Source organism: Panicum virgatum, chromosome 5N (genome assembly GCF_016808335.1).
Source record: "Panicum virgatum strain AP13 chromosome 5N, P.virgatum_v5, whole genome shotgun sequence".
In the NCBI taxonomy this organism is placed as follows: Eukaryota; Viridiplantae; Streptophyta; class Magnoliopsida; order Poales; family Poaceae; genus Panicum; species Panicum virgatum.
The window spans coordinates 51,667,248-51,689,757 of NC_053149.1; the positions used below are offsets into that span (position 1 = coordinate 51,667,248).

General features: G+C 43.1%; 1 protein-coding gene across 7 annotated transcripts; it reads right to left on the bottom strand.

Moving 5' to 3' along the window:
* Positions 1-136: 136 nt before the first annotated feature.
* On the bottom strand, positions 137-13,459 carry LOC120675270 (glutamate synthase 1 [NADH], chloroplastic-like). 7 transcript variants are annotated; one of them, XM_039956389.1, is made up of 23 exons: positions 13,155-13,459; positions 12,225-12,593; positions 12,020-12,139; positions 11,809-11,922; positions 11,585-11,737; positions 11,404-11,504; positions 11,063-11,159; positions 10,469-10,578; positions 10,252-10,355; positions 9,991-10,170; positions 9,570-9,913; positions 9,380-9,444; positions 8,833-9,302; positions 7,632-8,501; positions 5,049-5,203; positions 4,773-4,934; positions 2,980-4,509; positions 2,529-2,747; positions 2,047-2,321; positions 1,617-1,922; positions 1,179-1,446; positions 798-1,052; positions 137-683 (listed from the first exon to the last, which is right to left on the bottom strand). In XM_039956389.1, the coding sequence occupies exons 2-23, from the start codon at positions 12,561-12,563 to the stop codon at positions 426-428; spliced, it is 6,495 nt and encodes a 2,164-aa protein (XP_039812323.1). In that variant the 5' UTR covers positions 12,564-12,593; positions 13,155-13,459; the 3' UTR covers positions 137-425. The 7 variants fall into 7 exon arrangements, with proteins under 7 accessions (XP_039812323.1, XP_039812324.1, XP_039812321.1 ...); XM_039956390.1 differs by having other exon boundaries at positions 9,380-9,441; positions 12,225-12,591; positions 13,151-13,459; XM_039956387.1 differs by having other exon boundaries at positions 12,225-12,591; positions 13,151-13,459.
* Between the last annotated feature and the right edge of the window lie 9,051 nt (positions 13,460-22,510).

The window sequence follows — 22,510 nt, forward strand, 5'->3', positions numbered from 1 at the left end:
TACAAGGTTTCCAAAAAAAAAAAAAGAACAAGAGTACAAGTCTCTGACCTCATGTCAGCAAGACCATCAGACCCTGGAAAGTTGTTGAACTCAGTTAAAAGTCGCAAACTGTGGTGTCTCAGATTGCCCTTGCACATGCAGAGATAATACAGAATATTACCCAGCAAATTTACATCTATTAATTCAAAAGGACTGTACATTATTCCGACTACAAAACCACATGCCGACATGCAAAATATAACAGGAGAAGAAAAAACAATAGCCGCCAAAACTTCCAACTGTTTATCTACCATCAAAATATATAAGAGCTCTCTTTCCTTCCTTAATGAGCCCGACCATTATCTGTTTCTTATACAACTAAGAGAACACCAATTAATGTGATCAATCACAGGATATCCTAACGAGAACCCAAAACATGTTTCGGTCTATGCAGCAACCGGCTGAACAAGACCTGCGCCAGAAGGGGTGATACCGCCTGCAGCATTCTGATCGTTCGTTGTCAAGTACTTATCCACCGCTGCAGCAGCCTGCCGCCCCTCCGTGATGGCCCAAACCACCAGTGATTGTCCTCGTCTGCAGTCCCCAGCTGCGAAAACACCATCAACGCTGGTGGCGAAGTCTCCGAACTGGGCTTTGAAGTTTGATCTGTTGTCCTTCTCCAGACCCAGTTTGTCAGCGATAGTCTGCAGGAAGACAAGACTATTATTAATTCACAGATATTTCTCATAAGCGCTAGTTTAGGCACTATAATAGATTTGAGAGGTTTCTTTTGAAGGAGAGATTTGAGAGGTACTAACCGCTTCAGGACCCAGGAAACCCATAGCTAGGAGGACAAGATCAGCCTCAATGATTTCTTCTGATCCTTCAATCTCCTTGAGTTGAAATCTTCCATCTACTTTCTCCCACTTCACACGCACTACCTCAAGGGCCTTCAGCTTGCCATTTTCATCGCCAATAAAACGCCTTGTCATGACTTCATAAGTTCTTGGATCCTTGCCAAATTTGGTAGCAGCTTCTTGATGCCCATAGTCAACACGGAAAATTCTTGGCCACTACAGGCAAAGGAGAAATGAGCAAATAAGAAGCAAAGCTGGAAAATTCCTGCATTCAGCAATCTAAAGATAATGATAAATAGTACTCTAACAAATGCTATAAATACATAACTGAGAGATATTTACCTGAGGCCACGGGTTATCGGCAGCTCTCTTGCTCGGTGGTTTAGACAGAAGTTCAAGATTTACAAGACTGCTGCAACCATGCCTAATAGATGTACCAATGCAATCTGTGCCTGTATCACCTCCACCAATAACGACCACTTTTTTCCCCTTGGCAGATATGTATTTACCATCCTCAAGGTTGCTGTCCAGTAAACTTTTGGTATTTGCATGGAGAAATTCCATTGCAAAATGAACTCCTGATAGCTCACGTCCAGGAATGGTGAGATCCCTGTGCAAGGACAGTTTGGTGTTAGAATCAAAGAACCTGCTCTTAATACATCACAAGTATTTGAAGTATTTTTTATATATGCTATTTTTGTTGCAGTTAAGAACGTTACGACATCTGTATCCTACAAACAATTATGTGGGTAACACTTTAGAGTGTCTTAAATTTGTTACCTTGGTTTTGTTGCTCCACAAGCCAAAATAACTGCATCATTCTCAGAACGTAGACGTTCAATTGAGTATAAAGGATCACTACCAACATTGGCATTCACCACAAAAGTGATACCCTCTTCAGCCATTAAATTAACACGGCGTTGAACAATGCCGATCTTGTCTGTCTTCATGTTTGGCACACCATACATCATTAAACCTCCAATACGGTCTGCACGCTCAAACACAGTTACAAAATGGCCCATTTTGTTAAGTTGATCTGCGGCAGCCAAACCAGATGGTCCACTACCAATGATGGCCACCTTCTTTCTGCAATGGGAACATTACATTATCAATGACTGTAACGCGGATACGACCTAGTAATGCAACTAAATGTAACTGAAAATATAGAGAAAAATCAATGCAAAGTTATCAAAGCCTAAAAGTATAATACCCTGTTCTTTGAAGTGGAGGACGCGGTACCATCCATCCCTCTTCAAAACCTTTGTCAATGATTGCACACTCTATGCTTTTGATAGACACTGGATTTTCAATGATCCCAAGAACACATGACCCCTCACAAGGAGCAGGGCAAACCCGTCCAGTAAATTCTGGGAAATTGTTTGTCTCTAATAATCGATCCAATGCTTCACGCCATCTATTCTGGTGAACTAATTCATTGAACTCTGGGATCTTATTTCCAAGAGGACAGCCAGCACCTGAGCTTTCCTGTGAAAATAAAAAAGTTACTAAGAGTTATGAATTCTTATCATAGCAATGGATAAGAGTAGGAAAGGAACAAGTTGAAACACAGAAGTAACGTGTAAAAAATAACTTATTTGAGACAGCTTGTTCATTTCAGCAACTGAATAAAGTAAATCCGTAACCACGATGGAAAGACCTCTTAAACAAAAAATAACAAAAGCACTATCTCACCTGATGACAGAAAGGAGTGCCACAATCCATACAGCGAGCAGATTGCGTGTTTAATAGTGGGCCCGGTGTTGACTCAATCGCAACTTCCTTCCAATCTTTAACACGCTCTTTTGGATCTCGGTAAGAAATACTCTCTCGCTCATATGAAATAAAACCCCGATACTTTTTGGCATTGGCAATGCGTGTTGGTCGGCTAGCTGACTGATCAGGTTGTACTTTCTGTACATGAAAGTTCATAAAATTATAATTAGTCAATGAAAGCTTCCAGAGGATTGGAATTACATTATTAGCTATTTCTGATGTGCAAAAATTTGTAACTGGAGTTAATTCTCTAATAAATTATGAAATCCTAAACAAAATGGGATTTTTTAGCAGCGTATTTACAGTACCTTTGGAAGGAATTTGTGTTTTGAAACATAAAAAAGAATTGTCACTTGAAAATATATCTCACCTTGGTTGTCACAGAAATACCATTTGTCATCTTAGGATCCTTTGCGGGCTTAGCAGCAGCCTTTTCCACTTTTATGTTTTCCAAAACTCTCTTATAATCCCTTGGATATACTTTTACAAATTTTGGAAGAAGATTATTAAAGTCAGAGAGTATGTCTCTGGCTAAAACACTCTCAGTGTTGCGTCGATGTTGTTCAATCATCATTTTCAATGTGATGATGTCATCCTCTTCCTCAACAGGATATAGATCAACTAACTCATTGTTGCAACGAGAACTAAATTTCCCATCAACATCATAAACATAAGCAATGCCTCCACTCATCCCAGCAGCAAAGTTCCGTCCTGTTTTTCCAAGGATAACCACAGTACCTCCAGTCATGTACTCGCATCCATGGTCTCCAATTCCTTCAACCACTGCTTGAGCACCTGAGTTTCGAACACAAAACCTTTCTGCTGCCATACCATTGAAATAGGCATCTCCCTTGGTAGCACCATATAGAGCTACATTACCAATGACAATATTGTCCTCTGGGCTAAATGAACTGTTCCTTGGCGGGTACACAACAATTTTTCCACCAGACAATCCTTTACCAACATAATCATTGCTGTCTCCTTCTAATTCAAGAGTGATTCCAGGACAGAGAAAAGCACCAAAACTTTGACCAGCACTTCCAGTGAACTTCACATGAATTGTACCAGCAGGCAATCCATTCATGTGATAACGTTTAGTGACTTCATGACTGAGCATAGTTCCAACTGCTCGATTCGTGTTCTGGATTGGAGTCTCAATGAAAACACGAACTTGCTTTTCAATAGCAGTTCTTGACAAATCTATTAGTTTGTTATCCAATGCCATGTCAAGGCCATGATCTTGCTTCTCAACACAGTACTGAGCAGCACCTGGACGAATCTCTGCAGCTGACTTCAAGATCAGTGAGAGATCAATGTTCTCATGTTTCTCATTGCTCTTCACCACTTCTGGATCAACCTCAAGCATATCAGCACGTCCAACCATTTCAGTGATGTTGCGGAACCCAAGGTTCGCCATGATTTCTCTTAGCTCCTCGGCAAGCATGAAGAAAAAGTTAATGACATGCTCTGGTTCTCCAGCAAACTTAGCTCGAAGCACTGGGTCTTGAGTAGCTATACCAACAGGACAAGTGTTCATGTGGCATTTTCGCATCATAATACAGCCAAGTGTGATCAGTGGGGCAGTGCTGAAACCAAATTCCTCTGCACCAAGCAAGCAAGCAACAGCAACATCTCTACCAGTCTTTAACTGTCCATCTGTTTGCAGAACAGCGCGACCGCGAAGCCCATTTGCTACCAGAGTTTGATGTGTCTCAGCCAATCCAAGTTCCCATGGAAGTCCAGCATTCTTGATACCTGTCCATCTTGAAGCTCCCGTGCCTCCATCATGTCCAGAAATAAGAACATGATCGGCGTGCCCTTTTACAACACCACTAGCAACAACTCCAACTCCAGCCTCCGAGACTAGTTTGACACTGATACGGGCTCCAGGGTTTGAATTCTGCACAAAAACAAGAATATCAATATCACTGAACAACATTTGCAAGTTAGAGATACACAAACAACAGTAGAAGTCCACCAATAAGAAGTAGCAAGATTGGCCCTCGTAAGCAAGTATACATGAAAATTACGATTAATAAAAGAATTTCACAGGTTAATAAGACAAGGAGCATGTAGAAAGAATTAAACCCAGCACAGAAACAAGCAGTCAAGCGTTGATTGCTTGGGTATAGAAAGCAGTATTGCTATATTGATGATTTATACCTTAAGATCATGTATAAGCTGTGCAAGATCCTCAATTGAATATATATCATGATGGGGTGGGGGGCTAATGAGGCCTACACCAGCTGTAGAATGTCTTGTGACAGCAATGTCACCAATAACCTTGTGACCTGGAAGCTCGCCACCTTCACCAGGCTTGGCACCCTGTACAATTCAAATATGTAAGTAAAGAGAATTCAACATGATATGTAAGGCATATTCTTTCAAAAGAATGTAAAGATTTTAATGGCCGCATAGTACATAATGCTGTCAAAGTACCTGAGCCATTTTTATCTGCAGCTCATCTGCATTAGTCAGGTAATAGCTGGAAACTCCAAACCGTCCACTAGCAACTTGCTTGATTGCACTTCGTTTTGGGTTCATTGAACCATCAGGTAGTGGCTCCATACGAGATGGCTGTTCCCCTCCCTCACCTGCATAGATATATTAGCATAAGTGCATTTGGTAAGATAGGTTTTAGACTTGGGATGAAGGATTTAATATTAATATTAAGATCAAGAAATGTGTCTAAGAATACAAGTTCAAGTTTACACAAAAAATTGAAGGGGTTCTAATTGAAAAGGTAGCCCACGCAAGCTGTTAGGAGGAAATGATCAAGTTCTTCTAATTGAAACCCAGAAACTTATAGCAGGTGTCCTTATCAGCTTGCAGGCATGTACCATTTTAAATAACAAGAAAATCGGGATAATATGGTTTGAGAAGCTAATATTCAACAGAAACAGGAAGATGAAAAAGTTACCAGAACGCATGGGATGAGTTTATCTAGAAGAGTAGACATGCAAAAAAGATCTAGTTTCATTTGGTAGCAGCAACTTCAGTTATACATGATCGTGTCTAATATGTTGAGTGCAGAAGACAGGCCCTACTCCCTCCGTCCCAAAATAAGCTATGCAGCACGGATACGGGGATACGTCATTTTCTCAAAAAAATAGATACGCGGATACAACAACAACAACAACAACAACAACATAGCCTTTTTTCCCAAGCAAGTTGGGGTAGGCTAGAGATGAAACCCGAAAGAAATAAACGCGGATACGTTTTAGAATATTTAAAAAATAAATAATTTTGTATATTAATTAAAATTAGACAAGCATCCAACAATCCAGCATAACACTCTTCCAAATTAGTCTTCTATAAACCACGTATATAATGCAACAATCGGTCTAGGATCCTAATTAAACTCTCATAAAATAGCCTCCACGGCTCACACGAGACTGCGAGTCACAAATGGCCTATACACCCTTGTAATAGTAACTTTGAGCTTATCTATTCCCCTTCCTTTCCTTTCTCTCCGTAACCTTATCCCTTGCCTCCTCAGAGTCCTCTCTATCCGGCGGCACATGGCAGGCCGGACCACGGAGGAGCAAGCACAGGCAAGCGCGGATGGAGAGTGAGCGGCGAGCAGGGGCGCCGAGCTACTGTGCCGGCGGACGGACGGCGAGCCCTTCACCGGTTCCTCTCCCCTCGAGCGGCTACTGCACGGGCGGGCGGACGGCGGCGAGCCGCGGCGGCGCAGCCGCGCAGGCAGTGGCGCGGCCGGGCAGATGGCGGCGCGGCGCGGCTGCGCGGCCGGGCGGACGGCAGCAAGGCTCACCTGCTCGCCCGAGCGGGCAGCAGCGAGGCGCGGCTGGGCGGACGGATGGCGAGGCACGGCGGCACGGACGACAGCGAGGTGCGGCGGCGAGCCGCGGCTGCACGGGCGTGCAGGCAGCGGCGCGGCGCGGCCGGGCAGACGGCGGACGGCGACGAGGCTCACCGGCGCGGGCAGGCAGGCAGCAGCAAGGCGCGGCTGGGTCTGGGGACGATGGGTCGTATCGGAAGTCAGATACAAGAGCGGCAAATCGAGTTGGCATGTTTGATTTTTTGGGCAAAAACGTTAAAAATATTCCTCCAACATTTTGGCAAAAAACTTGGCAATTTTTGGCAACTTGGGAAAAACCAGCCTCCAGCGCGTAAATATACGCGCGCGGCGCGTGGTTGTCATCGTGGTTTCTAGTCAGGTGGAAGGGTGAAAAAAGAAATAAATAACAGAGAAGGGTTCTTGATTTAAGTTTTTAAGAGGTGGAAGGGCATAAATATAATTTTGTTTTTCTCTCAGGGTTCCTGATGTAAGTTAGATCTGGATTTGGCAAGTGAATTATGCCAAACTGTTGGAGATAAACTCTTTTTTTTACTTGGCATATCTTTTTATAAGTTGGCAAAACACAAGATATGACAAGTAAAATATGACAAACTCTTGGAGATGCTCTAACGTATCTGATTTTTTTCTTATTTATTTTTTTTCCGATACTCCCCCGATACGTATCGGTGACGTATCGATGGCGTATCATATCCGATACGGGATACGCCCATGCACCGGCGTATCGGGGTAGCGTAGAAAATAAGTGTTCGTTTAGAAAACTTCAGACACATTACTAGTAGTGAGAAATGATCTTGTTACCCCTAATTAACTATAGCGGTGGTGATTGAAAACCGCGTTGTTTATTTGGTTCCCTAGATTCTTAATAAATGCAAATGTATTGGAAACAGAAAATAACATCTACTTAAGTACTTGACATTGCTTTAGTTAGATGAACCTCGTTACAATCTAAACGAACATTTTTTGTGGGACAAAATTTGAATGCTAAACGAACACTCTCTATGGGATGGAAGGAGTAGATAGCATGAGCTCGAGTTTCAGGAAAAAAAACAGCAGCCCATCACTCTAACAAAAATTAGAAGATAGTCCATACTTCCTAAGTTTGCTTGGTGAGGTTCTTCTTGGAGCTAATGTGCCAAAAAGAAATACAATAAATTTGTCAAAGTAGAAACAGAGGATGCCACATATGGATGAGAACATACCTGTATTTGATTTCCCTCCAAGTTTGTTCATTGCTATAGCAAGGGCAGTATGTGCTTCCAATGAAATAGATCCATAACTCATTGCTCCAGTACAAAAACGTTTCACTATTTCACTTGCAGGTTCAACCTCATCCAAAGATATCTTGTCAGTGATATCTTTAAATTTCAGCATGCCACGTAGATTGCAGGTCTTGTTGAGCTCCTGAATTCGCTTTGAATATTCTTTGTATGCTGCCCGGCTGTTGACTCTAGCTGCTTCTTGTAATTTACCAATTGCAAGTGGGTCGTTAAGGTGGACTTCACCATTTTTCCTCCAGTGGTAGTCCCCTGGGTTGGGAAGGGCCTTTGCGTCTGCACTGCCAGGTGGAGGTGTTCTTGATGGGAAAGCTAACTCATGAAGACGGAGAGCATCTCGTGCAAGCATTTCAAATGTTGCACCCTCAATTCTGCTAGGTGTACCTTCAAAACACTTGTCAATAACTTCGGAAGAAAGACCAAGGGCTTCAAAAATCTGAGCACCTTTGTAGGATGCAAGGGTGGATATTCCCATCTTTGCAAGAACTTTCATCATTCCATAGTTAGAAGCATAGAAGTACTTCTTCACCAGCTCTTCCTTTGAGTAGGGTTGCCTATCTCCATTAGGAGGAATCTTCCCATCATTCTGCAAGCACCAAATTGCTTCAATAGCCAAATACGGGCATATACCATCAGCACCAAATCCAACCAGGGCGCAGAAATGGTGCACTTCACGAGGTTCAGCTGACTCAACCAGCAATCCTATACGTGTTCTCTCAAGATTTGCAACAAGGTGCTGATGTACTGCTCCAACTGCTAAGAGACAACTGGCAGCAACACGGTCTGAGGAAAATCCTGCATAAATTTAAGGAAAACAATAAAAGTCAGATCACAAAGGCTTGAAACCTTGATGGGCTGTCATAGGAATTGAATTGCAAAGGAGCTGTTTCCAAGCCAAATAAGGGAACACTTTGCCACATTGTGCAAATGAAAAGAGCAACAGATAAACCAATGATACTCAAGTTGTAAGGCAATTATACTTTATATTTCAAGATTTTGCAGGCTATAACAATTTTTTTGAGTGCATTTAATTCATCTGTGGAAGAGATGTAATTGATCGTTGGGTCATTAGCATAATCATACTCATATAGAACAAAAATAAACTATTGTAAATAATAATTCTAACCTCTATCTGAGAGAACCAAAATAGTGTAGCCTTGGCGTATGGCTTCACGAGCTTCAGCGCAAATTCTGTCCAAAGTTTCTTCAAGGCCCTTCCTTCCAGCCTTCTTTGGATAAGTTATGTCAAGCACCTTGCTTCGCCAACCACAGTAATTCATCTTTTTAATAGCCTCCATTTCATCAATAGAAACCAAAGGACCTTTAAGGGCAAGGCGGTTGCATTGTTTTTCGGTTGTTTCCAGCAAGTTACCTTCTGGACCAATCATACACTCCATAGATGTTACGATTTTCTCTCTAATAGGGTCAATTGGTGGGTTCGTAACTTGTGCAAACATCTGCTTGAAGTACTCAAAAGTCAGCTTCTCCCTGTTTGACATCACTGCAAGTGGTGTATCGTTTCCCATGGAGCCAAGAGCTTCCATTCCATCCTTAGCCATTGGCAGCAACAACATTTCCAGGGCTTCTACCGTGTACCTGGAGTTGACCAGATGAATAACTGTCCAGCATCCAGAAAAAACTGAACAGTGATGATTAATGAAAGACTTGCTTACCCAAAGGCCTTCAATGGGGTCATAATTCCATCGACACCAACATGCTCCTTGGTCATATTCTTCTGCTGCACCATATTGTAAATGAAATAAGTACAATATTACTTATTTTTGCCCAAGTTGCTATCAGCAAACTAGTTAAAGTTATAGCCCAATTAGATCTATAAATGTTGAAGCATGGTAAACGACTTACTGGAGAAGAGCTACAAATGCTTGGAGGAACTCTATCCGCTTCTGGCACAGATTCTACAATGTCTTTAAGGTATAGCTTTTGTCTCTTGAGCCATTCACCATATGGGTGAGCTTTAGAGTATTGTGATTTCAGAGCTTCATCATCCACAACGGTGTGATTCTCAAAATCAACCAATAGCATCATTCCAGGGTTTAGCCTGCCCTTTCTCAACACATCTTCAGGAGGAACATCAACAACACCAACTTCACTACCCATGATCACACGTCCACTGTGGGTCACATAAAATCGACCAGGCCTCAAACCATTGCGGTCCAGGGTAGCTCCAAGGTAGCGGCCATCAGTAACTACAGGTGAAACTAAGTTAGTTCAAGTAATCATCAGAAGTAAGATCGGACAAGGAAAGTGGGTCAGATATATTTACAAGATATTAGAGCAGGTCCATCCCAAGGCTCCATAAGTGCTGACAGAAATTCATATAGAGCTTTCTTTTCAGGTTCCATATTTGCATCATTCTGCCATGCCTCGGGGATCATCATCATCACAGCTTCTGGCATGCTTCGCCCACCGCGGACAAGAAGCTCAAGAACATTATCAAATGCACCTGCAGTTCACATATTCCAATCAATAAGTTTCCAAAAGATATTTGGTTTTCATTTGCCAACCTCAGACATTGAGCTCCTACCTGAGTCTGAAGAGGTAGCATCCACAATTGGTAGAAGTATCGACAGCTGCTCCTTTGATAAGCCAAGCTTCTCAGCCTCTATGAGACCCTCACGTGCTGTCATCCTGTCATAAATCCAGAGAACAATAAATCCAAACAACATAAGAACATAGAGATGATCATGTTCGCACCACACCAAAAATGTTACCAGCAGAGGAAAAAGGTTTAGCAAGGTTACCAATTCTTGTTTCCTTTAAGGGTATTGATTTCTCCATTATGGCCTAAAACACGCATTGGCTGCGCACGGTCCCAGCTGGGAAAGGTGTTCGTGGAGAATCTTGAGTGAACCTGTTTGAATGTATCGCTTTTAGGAATCATATTATAGCCAGATTTTTGCAGCTTTAAGCTGAATAAAACATCAGAATGAAGCACTAACAGTACCAAAAAGAAAGCGTCAGTTGCACAGAATTTCATGCAAAACAGTTGGGAGCCCTAAGCTACCTCAAACCAAACACATTTTCTTCCCACCACCTAATCGGAGGTCACATCCTGAAGAGTCGGGCATAGCAGTCGGCATAGCAGAACTGCAGCTGGACTCTGCAACATGGTTATCGGGTATCAACTAATAGAGATTCTAATACTTCACTTTAAGGCATCAACAGCCAGGACTAAAATATCATATGAGTAGAGCAGTGACGGTAAGACAATTCAAAAGTTTGATGCCTGCACAGGAGCGTGTCTTCATCTTACAATGGCCTTGCTATTATTGGTTCCCATCCGCCGACTATGATCATGACATTTTTGTGTAATAGTATCAAGGTTTTGTATTTACCAGAGCCATATAACTCGTGAAGTTTTCATGACCTAGGTCTGCATAGTAGTACCCCTTAAGTTGGCACGGCTTAAGCTGGCCCTTGTACACAATAGTCCTGGAAAATCCACAAGAAAGACAATAAGGATTACTCAAACTAACATAACCAAATGTCATTAGGCTACTGTTGACGCAAAAATCAGAGCACTTGAAGGCATCTTTATATCCCCATTACAATATGAAGTCTTGTCAAAATTCCCTTAAAACCAGGCTTAGTTGAGACTCCCTGATCCTTTTCAGCTCTGAAACATAACGAAATAAAAGCACAAACAAAAACTTTTAAAGTGAGGAGAGGGAAGCACCTAGAAGATAGAGAGCACATGTAGAAATCCCTCTCCCCTCCACGCCGTATATCCAGAGCAGCTCGGATAGACCTGATGGAGAGTCTCCGGAGAATATATAGCTGCAACAGTTCATGGAAAACTGTTAAGTCCAATCCATCACGTGTGTGACATAACTTCAAATTGTAAACTCATGGATGACCTGTTGCTCAAACTCAGCCTCTGATCTGGAACTCTTGGTAATGAAAACCTGCTCAATGGCTGGCTCGGTCTCAAGTGCAGATTCACCCAAGTCTGAGTTGTCAGTCGGAACAGGCCGCCACCCGAGTATAACATGTCCCAGTGATTCAGCAACCTGCATGGGAAAATCATTGCCAGTGAAGTGTAAATATAAATCTAGTAATTTGCTGATTGTTTCACACCAACCTTCTTAAACTCAGCTTTGCCCTTCTCGCGACGCTTTTCATCGGTTGGCATGAAGAACATTCCAACACCATACTCGCCTGGTGGTGGTAGCTCAAATCCAGCATCCTTTGTGGCCTATATGAACATCAAGGAAAAACCTTGAATAACTATGTCAAAGGTACTTTATTTTCATTATTTTATTCTTCCTTTTTTTTGTTAAAAAGAATCTCACCTCTTTGAAGAAGTCATGTGGCAGAGCAACCATGATGCCTGCACCATCTCCAGTGTTCTTCTCACAACCGCAGGCACCCCGGTGCGCCATTCTCTCAAGCATCTCAATAGCATCATTGACCTGGGATAAAAAGGGAAACAAAATTGACGTCCCATACGTGAATAGTTTACTGCAGAATACGTACTTATTAGACGATGAAACTCACAGTCTCGCGTTTGTAATCGCCAGAGAGCTCAGCGACAAACCCAACGCCGCACGCGTCACGCTCGAACGAGGGGTCGTAGAGACCAATGCTGCTGTCCGGGAGCTTCGAGAGCGGCCTGACGACCTCGGCGTCGCGTGCCGCCGCGCGGTGCGCCCGCGGCGCTACGCGCTCCTCGGTGCGCTGCACGCCGCCGAGGAACCCGCCGCCCTCGAGAGACACGCCACCGTAGGCTTGCCAACCGGAACGGTTTGGCGCCGCCACGGGCCGGCCGCGACGGGCCCGACGACCTGCGCCCCCCATTGGCGCCGACTTCAACGCTGTCCCTTGCGCCGTCGACATGGTTGAACCGCACGCCTCGCTCTGTTACCTGCCATGCAACAATCAAACAACGACGAACATCAGATGGTGTCCACTTAGCGATTAACCGATTCACTACGCCATGCGGGGGAAAATAGGAGCCAGAAATCCTGGAAAAAACAGATTAAAAAAACTCAGGAAAAACAAGCAGAAAGCACTAGCTGTCTCCTTCCCTACGCCCACATGTCAACACCAAAAGCATCCAGAAAGGCCCGTGCGTCCCACTCTGCAACGGAACAGAGCACGCCCAAAAAAAATTCCGGAACAGACGCCTCAGCGGCGGAAACACACGCGGGGATGAACAGATCTACCAACCCCCTGCACGGCGGCGTAGATTCCTCCGCCGCCGCCGCCGCCGCCGCGACACGGCGGATTCACGAACAAGCGCCCGCACGCACGGACGCAGAATCAAACAGCAATTAATCGAATAATAAAAACGATGAAACGGCCGCGCATGTCAACAACCACGCACGCACGCAACAACCGAACCAAAGCACCAAGTTGCTAAATCCCGTTGGTTTTTTTAGCGTCTCGCGGGTCCTGGCAAGCAGGGCGGAGGAAGCGGGTACCTCTCTCTCTCTCTCTCTCGTCTAGCCTCCCTCCCCCCACCTGGGGGCCGGAACCGGAAGGTGCGGGCTGGGGAGCGCTTGCCCCCGATCTCTTGTCCGCCGCTAGCTTCGCGCTCACGCCCGAGGATTGGTGCCTTAGATTTCTGCGGCTCGCCCCTCGCGTCTCCCCGGCGGCGGCGCGGCGGGGAAGGGATCGGCGATGTGAGTTGGTGGGAGTGGGGCGCCGCCTCTATCGCGGGGTGCCCTTCCCCTTCCTCCCGAACGTCGCTCGCCTCCCTTGACCTCTCCACCGGGTTAGTATAGGGGCGTTGGGGAGCATTCGGCGCCCCTGCATTTATAGAGGGAGGGTGGTGGTGAGCTCGCCCTCGCCGCGCCTGCCCTGCCCTGCCAACCTTACCAGCCCCGATCTCCTCGTCTCGCGTCGTGTCCCCACCAGGGTTCATCTAACCGACCGACGGGTCTCCGCTAACCGCCGGGCTCCGGTTTCGGTTTACCGGACTGGTTGCACCGATTACTGGTAGAAACCGATTAAATTTAAATTTAAATTCAAAAAACTCAGTTCAACCGGTTCGTACCGGTATACCGACCGGTTAGACCGGTTTACCGGTCGGTTTGACCGGTTTACCGGCCGGTTTGATCGGTTTGAATTCAAATCCAAATTTAAAGTCGCATGTGTAACCGGTATACCGACCGGTTTGACCGATTTACCAAGTGGGCCTTAATGGGCCGTCTCATTTTTTTCCTTTTTTTTGTTTTAATTTTAAATGCCCGAAAAATATGTTAAACAAACGAATTTTTGAGAGAATTTGACACCATTAGATTCGTCGCACCTTAAAGTATTTTTAGAAATTTTTTGAGAATTTTTCATTTTTTTAATTCAAATTTAAATTTTGAATTTGGACCGGTTTCATACCAGACCAAACCGGTACCGGACCAGACCAGTTTGACCGGTAACCGGTCAAACCGGACCGGTTACCGACGGTTCGGTTAACCTGGTCCCCACGCGCGCAGACGCTACTGCCTATATTTTCGTCCCTATTCTTCTCGCTAATTTGGTTCCTTTTTGTTTTCATTTATTATTTAGTATTTTGTTTTTTTAGCATAGTACCTTGGGCGAATTTTCATATGGGTCCCCGTCAGAGCCAGGATTTTTTGTTATGGGTCCAGTTGTGGTGATTTTACATTTTGAAAGTGGAACGACATGGTGATTTTGTGTATTGCAAAGATGTTAACGTATTGCAGGTTATACTGACGAGGTGGCATTTATTTGAATAGGAACATATTTATTGAAATATGTTTTTGTGTGTAATCTAAACTCATCAAGTGACTCATTTTACTTGTTTCGTAAGGCTTCCTAGCCAAATTTAACCATTAACTTCTATATCCAACATATTATCCTTGCATGTAAAGTTGGTCTCTAGAGCTTGCATAACTAAATCACAAAGCAGGCGGTTTAGATATTTATTTAGAGCATTTGTGTGCACGATATATGTGCACACACTATTCAAATGGTTAGCACTTTTTTGCTTGAGTAAAGTTTATGCTTTCTTCCTCTCGTGACCTCCCACCTCCATACACCTTGTGCGTAGCACCGACACTTCCCTACTTTTGTTCTTTTTTTATCTAGCTAAGCATGTCATCTCTTATATGATGATTATGCGACAGAGGAGACATTTGTGATAAAAGCACGGAGGATTTTGTACAAGATGTAATATTATTGTCGCTTAGCTAGTGACGTGGAGGAAAGGGGGATGATGCTCACACGCAGCTTATATCATCTACTAGTATCCCACCGGGCACACCAAGCGCATGACCGAATGACGTGCACATTATCTAGCATTCATTTCAGCCTATGCATATCAAAAAATCCATTCTAAAACACACACACAACACAGTTCCTAATGTTTGCATGGTACCCTCATAAAAGGTTTCATTGGTCATATTTTATTTCGTATATACATGTCATACATGCTCTAATAAACAATTGTCCCTAGTGAGGAAATTCAATTGGACACTTCATTTTATTTTATGCTAATCGAAGTAGATAGAAACATTCATTTAAATGAATTAAAGATTTTATAAGCTTGTTCCACGTACTACTTTTTCAAAATATTTATATTTGATACATGAGAGCGTATATCAGAATGCTCTCAAAACATTTACTTATCACTAAAATTATCAATTTCAATAAATATGCCTCACAATTTTTGAACTGACAATTTTATATTGAACTAGAAGATCGAATTTGGTGATCTATCACAAACAAAAGAAATACTTGAAGAAGAGAGGAGGGAAGCGCAATTCCTTCCCTCCAAAGGGGCTCCCATGGAAGGATCTCTTTGACCTTTTTGTAATATAAAATCAAGTAGTAGACGGTTGCATTTTTGCCCTCTTCCGCTGCCTGGCCAGAACCGCAGCAGTCCGGGGCCCACAGCCAGATCAGACGCGACGGGGACCTGTGCTGCCCACAGCCGGCCCCGCGCCAGTCCAGCAAACGACAGCCGCCCGCAGCGCGTGGGCCCCGAGATCCGACGGCTCCGGTTCGGCCGGCGCGCCGCGGCCGCTGCCGCCGTCGATGCGGAGAGCCACAGCCGCCTCGGAGCTCACCACGACGCTGCTTGTTTATCTGGGGGCCTTATCTCTAGTTTTATCTCTACGTGGAAGGGTTTGAATTAATTAAACGCCCCGCATAAAACTGTAATCTTGTTCTTGTCCGACGCTAGTGGCCTAGCCTCCGGCGTCCCTGTCCCGTGCGCACAGGGCTAGAGAGGGGGGGGGGGGCCTACCGGCCTAGGAGAGCCGAGAGCCGAGCCGAGCAAGCGCATCTGCTGCGACTACTGCGCATGCACCCGGATGCAAAAGCGGACGGAGCGGGGCCCAAGTGTCGGGCGAGGTAGGTGCCTTCTGGGGAGAGCTTCTTCTGCACGTGTTCCTCCTCGCAGTGGTGACTGGTGAGCCTAAGGGTGGGAACGTGGAAATGATTATCCAAATTTTTTGCATCCGTATTCGTATCCGCACCTAATATGAATATTTGTATCCATATCCAATTGTAATGTGGTACTAAAGTGGATATATCCGAATTCGTTTTTCCTTATTTTTCTCTATCCGATTCCACATCCATATTCGACAATATCCGCAACATCCGTATTCGAATAAGAATGAGCACATAAGAAACTATTTAAGAGTGATCATGAATAAATGACATATGCTACTAGGTTTAATATTTCTAATGATATATAAAGATTAAGTTTAATTAATTTCAATTTAATTAACTATATTTTGATATGGATAATCATATTGATTTTAATTTACTTTGGTTTATCCACTTATTGATAAAATTATAAATATACTTTATTCCATTCATTCTTTATAACTATTGATATTTCCATTAAAATATTTATTCATTTGCATTTTATATCTTTATATTATTAACTATTTAAATATTTATGGATAAATATGTTTTGATGAGATGCCTTTTTTTAACTATAACGGTTACATACTTTAATCCTTATTGTATAATGACTTAGCGATGCCTTCGAAATATGTTTATAATGAATAAAACAAACGAATATAACTATGTTCCAAATCAAGTAAATATCCGAATCCGTATCCGAATTCGAGACATCCGTTTTGCATCGTATCCGACAACATCCGAATCCGTATCCGTATCCGAGTTAAAATGTGGTAGTGCTATCCGAATCCGATTTCATGCGTATCTGATCCGATTCCATCCTTACGTGAGCTTGCCTGCCCATGCCAAGTAGCCAGTAGATTCCTGACCCAAAATGCTATGCGCACATGGGTGTTCCGGAGCCCCAAAATTTGTGTGGTTCCAGGCTTCCAGCTCCAAGTCTAGTATAGTAATGAACTGTTAGGTTTTAATATTTCTTGATGAGCATGATTCGCCAGTACTTGTTCATTGCCAGTATTGATACGTATAAATTTCAAAACATTATAGGTTACATTCAAGTTTTATGTAACTCATCAACTATTTTTTGAGGAAAAAAGGTATAAAATAGAGCGGATCTATGCATCAAATAGAGCGGATCTATGCATCAGAGATTCTTGCGTTCTAGAAGGGCGTAATAACTACCAAAAAACCGTGTGCCGACGAGCGTAGCAAATCTTTGTATGCAGCACTGGAACTGGAAATCTTTAGGGTAACCTTTGCGTAGCAAGTTAGGTGTGCGAGTGTGCCATGGAACAGATTTAGTTAACCCTCTAGAAAAGGTGTTGACTTCCATCCGAAGAAAAAGCTCGCCACGCACTCCGCTGGGATGAATGGCGGGCCGAGCGAAACAGACTCTGACGGTGGTGGTGGTGGTGGTGGTCGAGAGAACGACTCTCGTTTCCCTTCCACCATTCGAGCTCTGGTCCAATCAGCTGATGGCTTCCTCTTCCGGTGTCCGTTTCGGAGGTGTCAACATACCCACCCACCCAATGCAAATGGGTCCCATTCATCTGGTCATGTGGAGAAAATCGAGCCTCACGGTGTGGCAAGACCGGCAACCAGACACCAGAGTGACCAAGCCATGTTACCTCCTGCCTTCGCATTGCCTCCGGCATCAAGGGCGTGTTTAGTTCGCGATTTTTTATGGATTCGGCATCAAATGCTATGCGCACATGGGTGTTTCGGAGCCCCAAAATTTGTGTGGTTCCAGGCTTCCAGCTCCAAGTCTAGTATAGTAATGAATTGCTAAGTTTTAATATTTCTTGATGAGCATGATTCGCCAGTACTTGTTCATTGCCAGTATTGATATGTATAAATTTCAAAACATTATAGGTTACATTCAAGTTTTATGTAATTCATCAACTATTTTTTGAGGAAAAAAGGCATAACCATTAGCACCTTGCCTCTGAGTTAAAATAAACTGAGCCGTAGTGTTTTTTCTTTTGTTAGGTTTACATGTCAACATTTCAACCTTACAAATATACTTATACCAATCTTCATATAAAAAAAACATTATGAGTATATGGAGTTTGATATCAAGTTTGCTCCAGCATGCTACAATCAATACTTTGTGCCCTGTTCATTAACCTAAATGCAACTATTATAAATAACACTCCTATCGCTACCAATACTCTTGTTTACTAACGTGCTAGCACATCATTTTTGTGCAATCCTATGGTTCAACTTGCTATGTTCTACCTATAGTCATTTTAAAACTTGAAAGAGAAGTCAACCCAACTATCTCCTAATATTGTTTTCAACATGAGGGAAGATAATATAGCAAGCCCATACCTATCACTAAAAGTAAAAGTAAAAGAGTAGATTCACTAATGGCTTGATATAGTATGTATAGTGTCAACTTTCTTTTCTTTTTTATTTTTCCCCTTGAAGACAATGTACTTTGTTGTGCTATCACCTGATCAGCTAATTATTGCTCGAGTTACTGGATATGCTGTACTTGACAAGTTTTAATATATCCAAGGCGAGATTTGGCTGCATTAGTGTTGGATTTGTGGTACGGCAAATCCGAGTACGCCCATATGGTAGATTTCAGGAAGAGGAGATCGCAGAACCAAGATCTTAATGGTAATACAACAATTTAGATGAGCTTCGGATCGTGATGTGTGTAATACCTTATGTCCTGTTGGAGTGGTTATTTGCCTTGTGTTCACCTAAACCGTCGAGGCTCACGATGAGAAGCTGTCAAGGCTGATGATAATAAGCCGTGAGACTGTTTTGATGCCTAGGGGTACCCCTACCCTCCATACATACTCTTAGTCGATTACTATATAAAAGATCTAGTCAGATTACAGTTGTATCTACGTAATACGCCTTCCTTATGTATTCGGCCTTGCCGTTCCAGCCAAGTCCTTGAGGGTACCTAGGGGCTACGTTCCTCAATTAGCCTATAATAATTATTATTTATGCTGGGTTAGTTGCCATAAAATGGAACGTGGATCAATTTTCCTTGGTGCACACTCATCACCCCTATGAAAGCACGTACGCAAACACTACCTTATGAGCATCTTCGAAGACTGAGCCGATAAATCCTCGAGATTGATGAAGTCACCATTGTCGATGGAAACATCTGCTACCACTGAAAGGACACCACTCTTAAATTTTAGAATAATTATTTCTACGGGGAGTTGAACCAAGGACCTGAGATGCTATCGAGGCTCTTTTAACCACTAGGTTATAGGCCCTTTCTCAAATACAAATGTTTATGATACGTGACAAGAAAATTTTGAGTAACCAATGATAAGGATCTTATTTCAAACACATAGCCATCAATAAAAACATATAAACCTAATGGAACAAACAGGTAACTATAGCTTGCAGCAGGGTTGTATTAAATTTCATAGCCTCTTAGAGATCATGCTATCAATCTACAAACCAAGGATCTGAATCATTATTGTTCTAAAATTGGAACCTTTAATAAAATAGTGAAAATAAGGAAGGTTCTACCTGATAAATGTTAAACAAACTTGCAAATTGGAGATTTGAACCTTGATCTCAAATTTGCAAATTTGACTTACTAATACAAGATTTATATTTCATGCTAGCCAATAACTAAAAAATGCACGCTAGCTAGATAGAAATGCCATAAATGATATGTAAATACTGGTATGTTATCACTTAGAAGTGCATGTATATAAAGTAAATAGATTTTGTTACCGCGAACTGAGCGTAGCTCAGCTAGTAGGATTCCTTGTGGTGAACCTACCCACCAGTGTTCGAGTCCTTGACTCGGCACTGGTGCTCGTATTTTTCCGGATTTATTCGAGGATCGGTGATATTATTTCAGTGGTAGGCGAAATGCCCGTCGATAGCGATGAGCTAGTGGAATCTGCCGGCTCAATCTCTTGAAGGTGCTCATAAAGGTAGGGTTGCGTGCGTGTATTCATAGAGGGTGAGTGTGCATACATTTGTGAGAGTCTGTGTTTGTACTATGTTTCGCAAAACAAAATAGATTTTGTTACCAAATCTATGTGGAAAAAGATTGCTATTGATTCATGAATAGAGAACTATCGTGTGCCCGTAACGCATATTATCTTTTAACCAAACCATCTTTTAGGGAACCTTTTTGGGTGAATTTGCAGTTTTGCACCAGAACGAATCTCTACCGGTACTTTAGTTTGGTCCAAAAAAAAGAAACACTTCCCTACATGTACGGTCCATTGGCTCTTGGAGTACCAGCAGGGACGTTGTTGGGGTCGTGGAGCATGGACTCATGATCAAAGGAGTCACGACGGAGCATTTGATAAGCTGCCAGGTGAACATGTTCGCATAGGGACCCAATGCCCTTTCGCCCAGGGTCCCCACCCGTCAAACATGGCAGCACTCGGCCCTGCCATCTGCCAGCAAAAGGCTTGCGACTTGCGAGTGGTGACTTGTGAGTGCTCAGTGCTCCCATCATGGCCATGGGCACAGATACAGGGCGCGTTGCATGAGCATTTGGGGGAAAAAGAATGGCCGGCGCCTGTCCGCGGCACGCTCCGGGTGGAACTGGCCAGTGGCCAGGGGAGGGTTCTCTACAGATCAACAGATGTGCGCGGTGCGGTCGCACGTGACGCTCGCTTGCTTGTCTGCCCCTTGCGGGCCCCTCTTGGTTTCCTCACCAGGCCTTGTCCTGTACTCCGTAGCCCCTTCCTGCTTGGGCTGCACCGTCACGTTCTTCTTGTTCAGACGAAGAGCAGACGTCAGACGAGGCGACTCGTCATATAAGTGTGTAATTACAGCAGATATGATAAAGTTACTATGAAGACAGAAGAGAAAGTATCATGAGATGTGAGAAGAATGTTATCATCATTTTTTATGATAAAAAGAATGTTATCACCATGATACTCTTTCGGCTTGGTTATCTAGTTTACATCTTGATAACTATTCGATAACATTTTCATTTAAACTGATCTAAAATATCAGTTGAAAATACGTGACTGCAAGTGTTATAGTATCCAATAAACAAATTCGAAATAAATTTTTAAAACAAGTACCGTGAAATGTCAACCATTTGCAGTGAGTTGATTGAGTACTGTTGTCCGTTGAGTGGTGATTTGAAAGAGAACATTTATATGGCGGAAGTACTCCATGTGTTAGCAGATCCAAGGACTACTTTGCTGATTATGAAAAAGGGTGCCCCACTTGCTCGTCTGTTGGCAATTCCCATGCAAATTTCTGACGTTCGCCGTTTTCCAAGGCAAATGCACCACTAGCTTCACATGGCACCATGGCGCTGAATCGCTGATCACTCGATGGAATACTTATATGAGCCACCTATGATATGTGATCTAAGTAAAACTTATAGATATGCGCCACCTATGATATGTGATCTAAGTAAAACTTATAGATATGCGCCACCTATGATATGTGATCTAAGTAAAACTTATATGAGGTCAATCGAGTGGACTGTTAGTTGTTAGCTCTATGTGATTAGTTCAAAGCAAAACTTGGTACTACTTTTTCATTGTGGAATTTAACACCCAGGATATTTAGCATCATATACCCTGGTGTCACATAGTAAGTGACATTTCCAACATTTTGAAATGGAGCATTACATTGCAATATATTTTCTGGCAACATTTCTCATTTAATTAGTTACTCCCTTCGAGCATTAAAAAATTCTTGCACAATTATCTTGTGATGTTCACAAAAGTTTATTTTCTTCTACATACCAGTACTTTAACACTAGATATTCAACTTTGGATACGAATGATTTGTGGGGTCCAATCACCTACCCGGCACTTATCAGCACTAGTAGGTCAAACTAGTACAAATTTTAACCTTACATTTCAAGACGGAGGGAGTACAAGGTTTGACGGGGTTCACATACCAGGATAAAATTACCCTCTCTCCATGGTTCCCCACCAACTCACGACCTAATTAGTGTTACTGTAGCAATTTAGCGTCTAATTACGGCATAATTAGGTTCATTAGATTCGTCTCGCGATTTACAGGCAAACTGTGCAATGTGTTTTTTATTTCGTCTAGATTTAAGTCTCCATGCAGGTGCCGGAATTTTTTTTGGAATTTTGATTTTTGGAACTAAACCCGGCTAGAGGGATCTGAAAAGAGAGAAGAGCCAAAGACAACATTGCCCCTACTGACGGAAGACCACGAGAGGTTACCCGCTTATATAAGCACCCGTGGTTATCAAGATATCTTTATGGTTATATCCTACCAATTCGTAATACAGGTGGTGGTGTGCAGCTCGTCCGGCGACGAGATTCTCTTGTGTCTACCTGCCACGTCCCGTGATGTGCACGTGAGATGGATGCCCTTGCCTTTTGGGGTCGCTTTTGCTCGGGGAACACCGCAAAATGTGACCAAGCGACAGATGTTCAAGGGAACAATACTGGCCTAGCATGTTGATTGTTTTTCTTGAAATGATATGTGCGCATCTCGTTCCTTTT

What these genes read in the sequence shown, in the direction of transcription:
- LOC120675270 (XM_039956389.1), bottom strand. Translation starts at nt 12,563, where the DNA reads ATGTCGACGGCGCAAGGGACAGCGTTGAAGTCGGCGCCAATGGGGGGC. An exon ending in GCGATTACAAACGCGAGACT is followed by an intron (nt 12,140 to 12,224) that starts GTGAGTTTCATC and finishes TTTTTATCCCAG; the next exon opens with GTCAATGATGCTATTGAGAT. An exon ending in CCTCCACTTCAAAGAACAGG is followed by an intron (nt 1,923 to 2,046) that starts GTATTATACTTT and finishes TTCCCATTGCAG; the next exon opens with AAAGAAGGTGGCCATCATTG.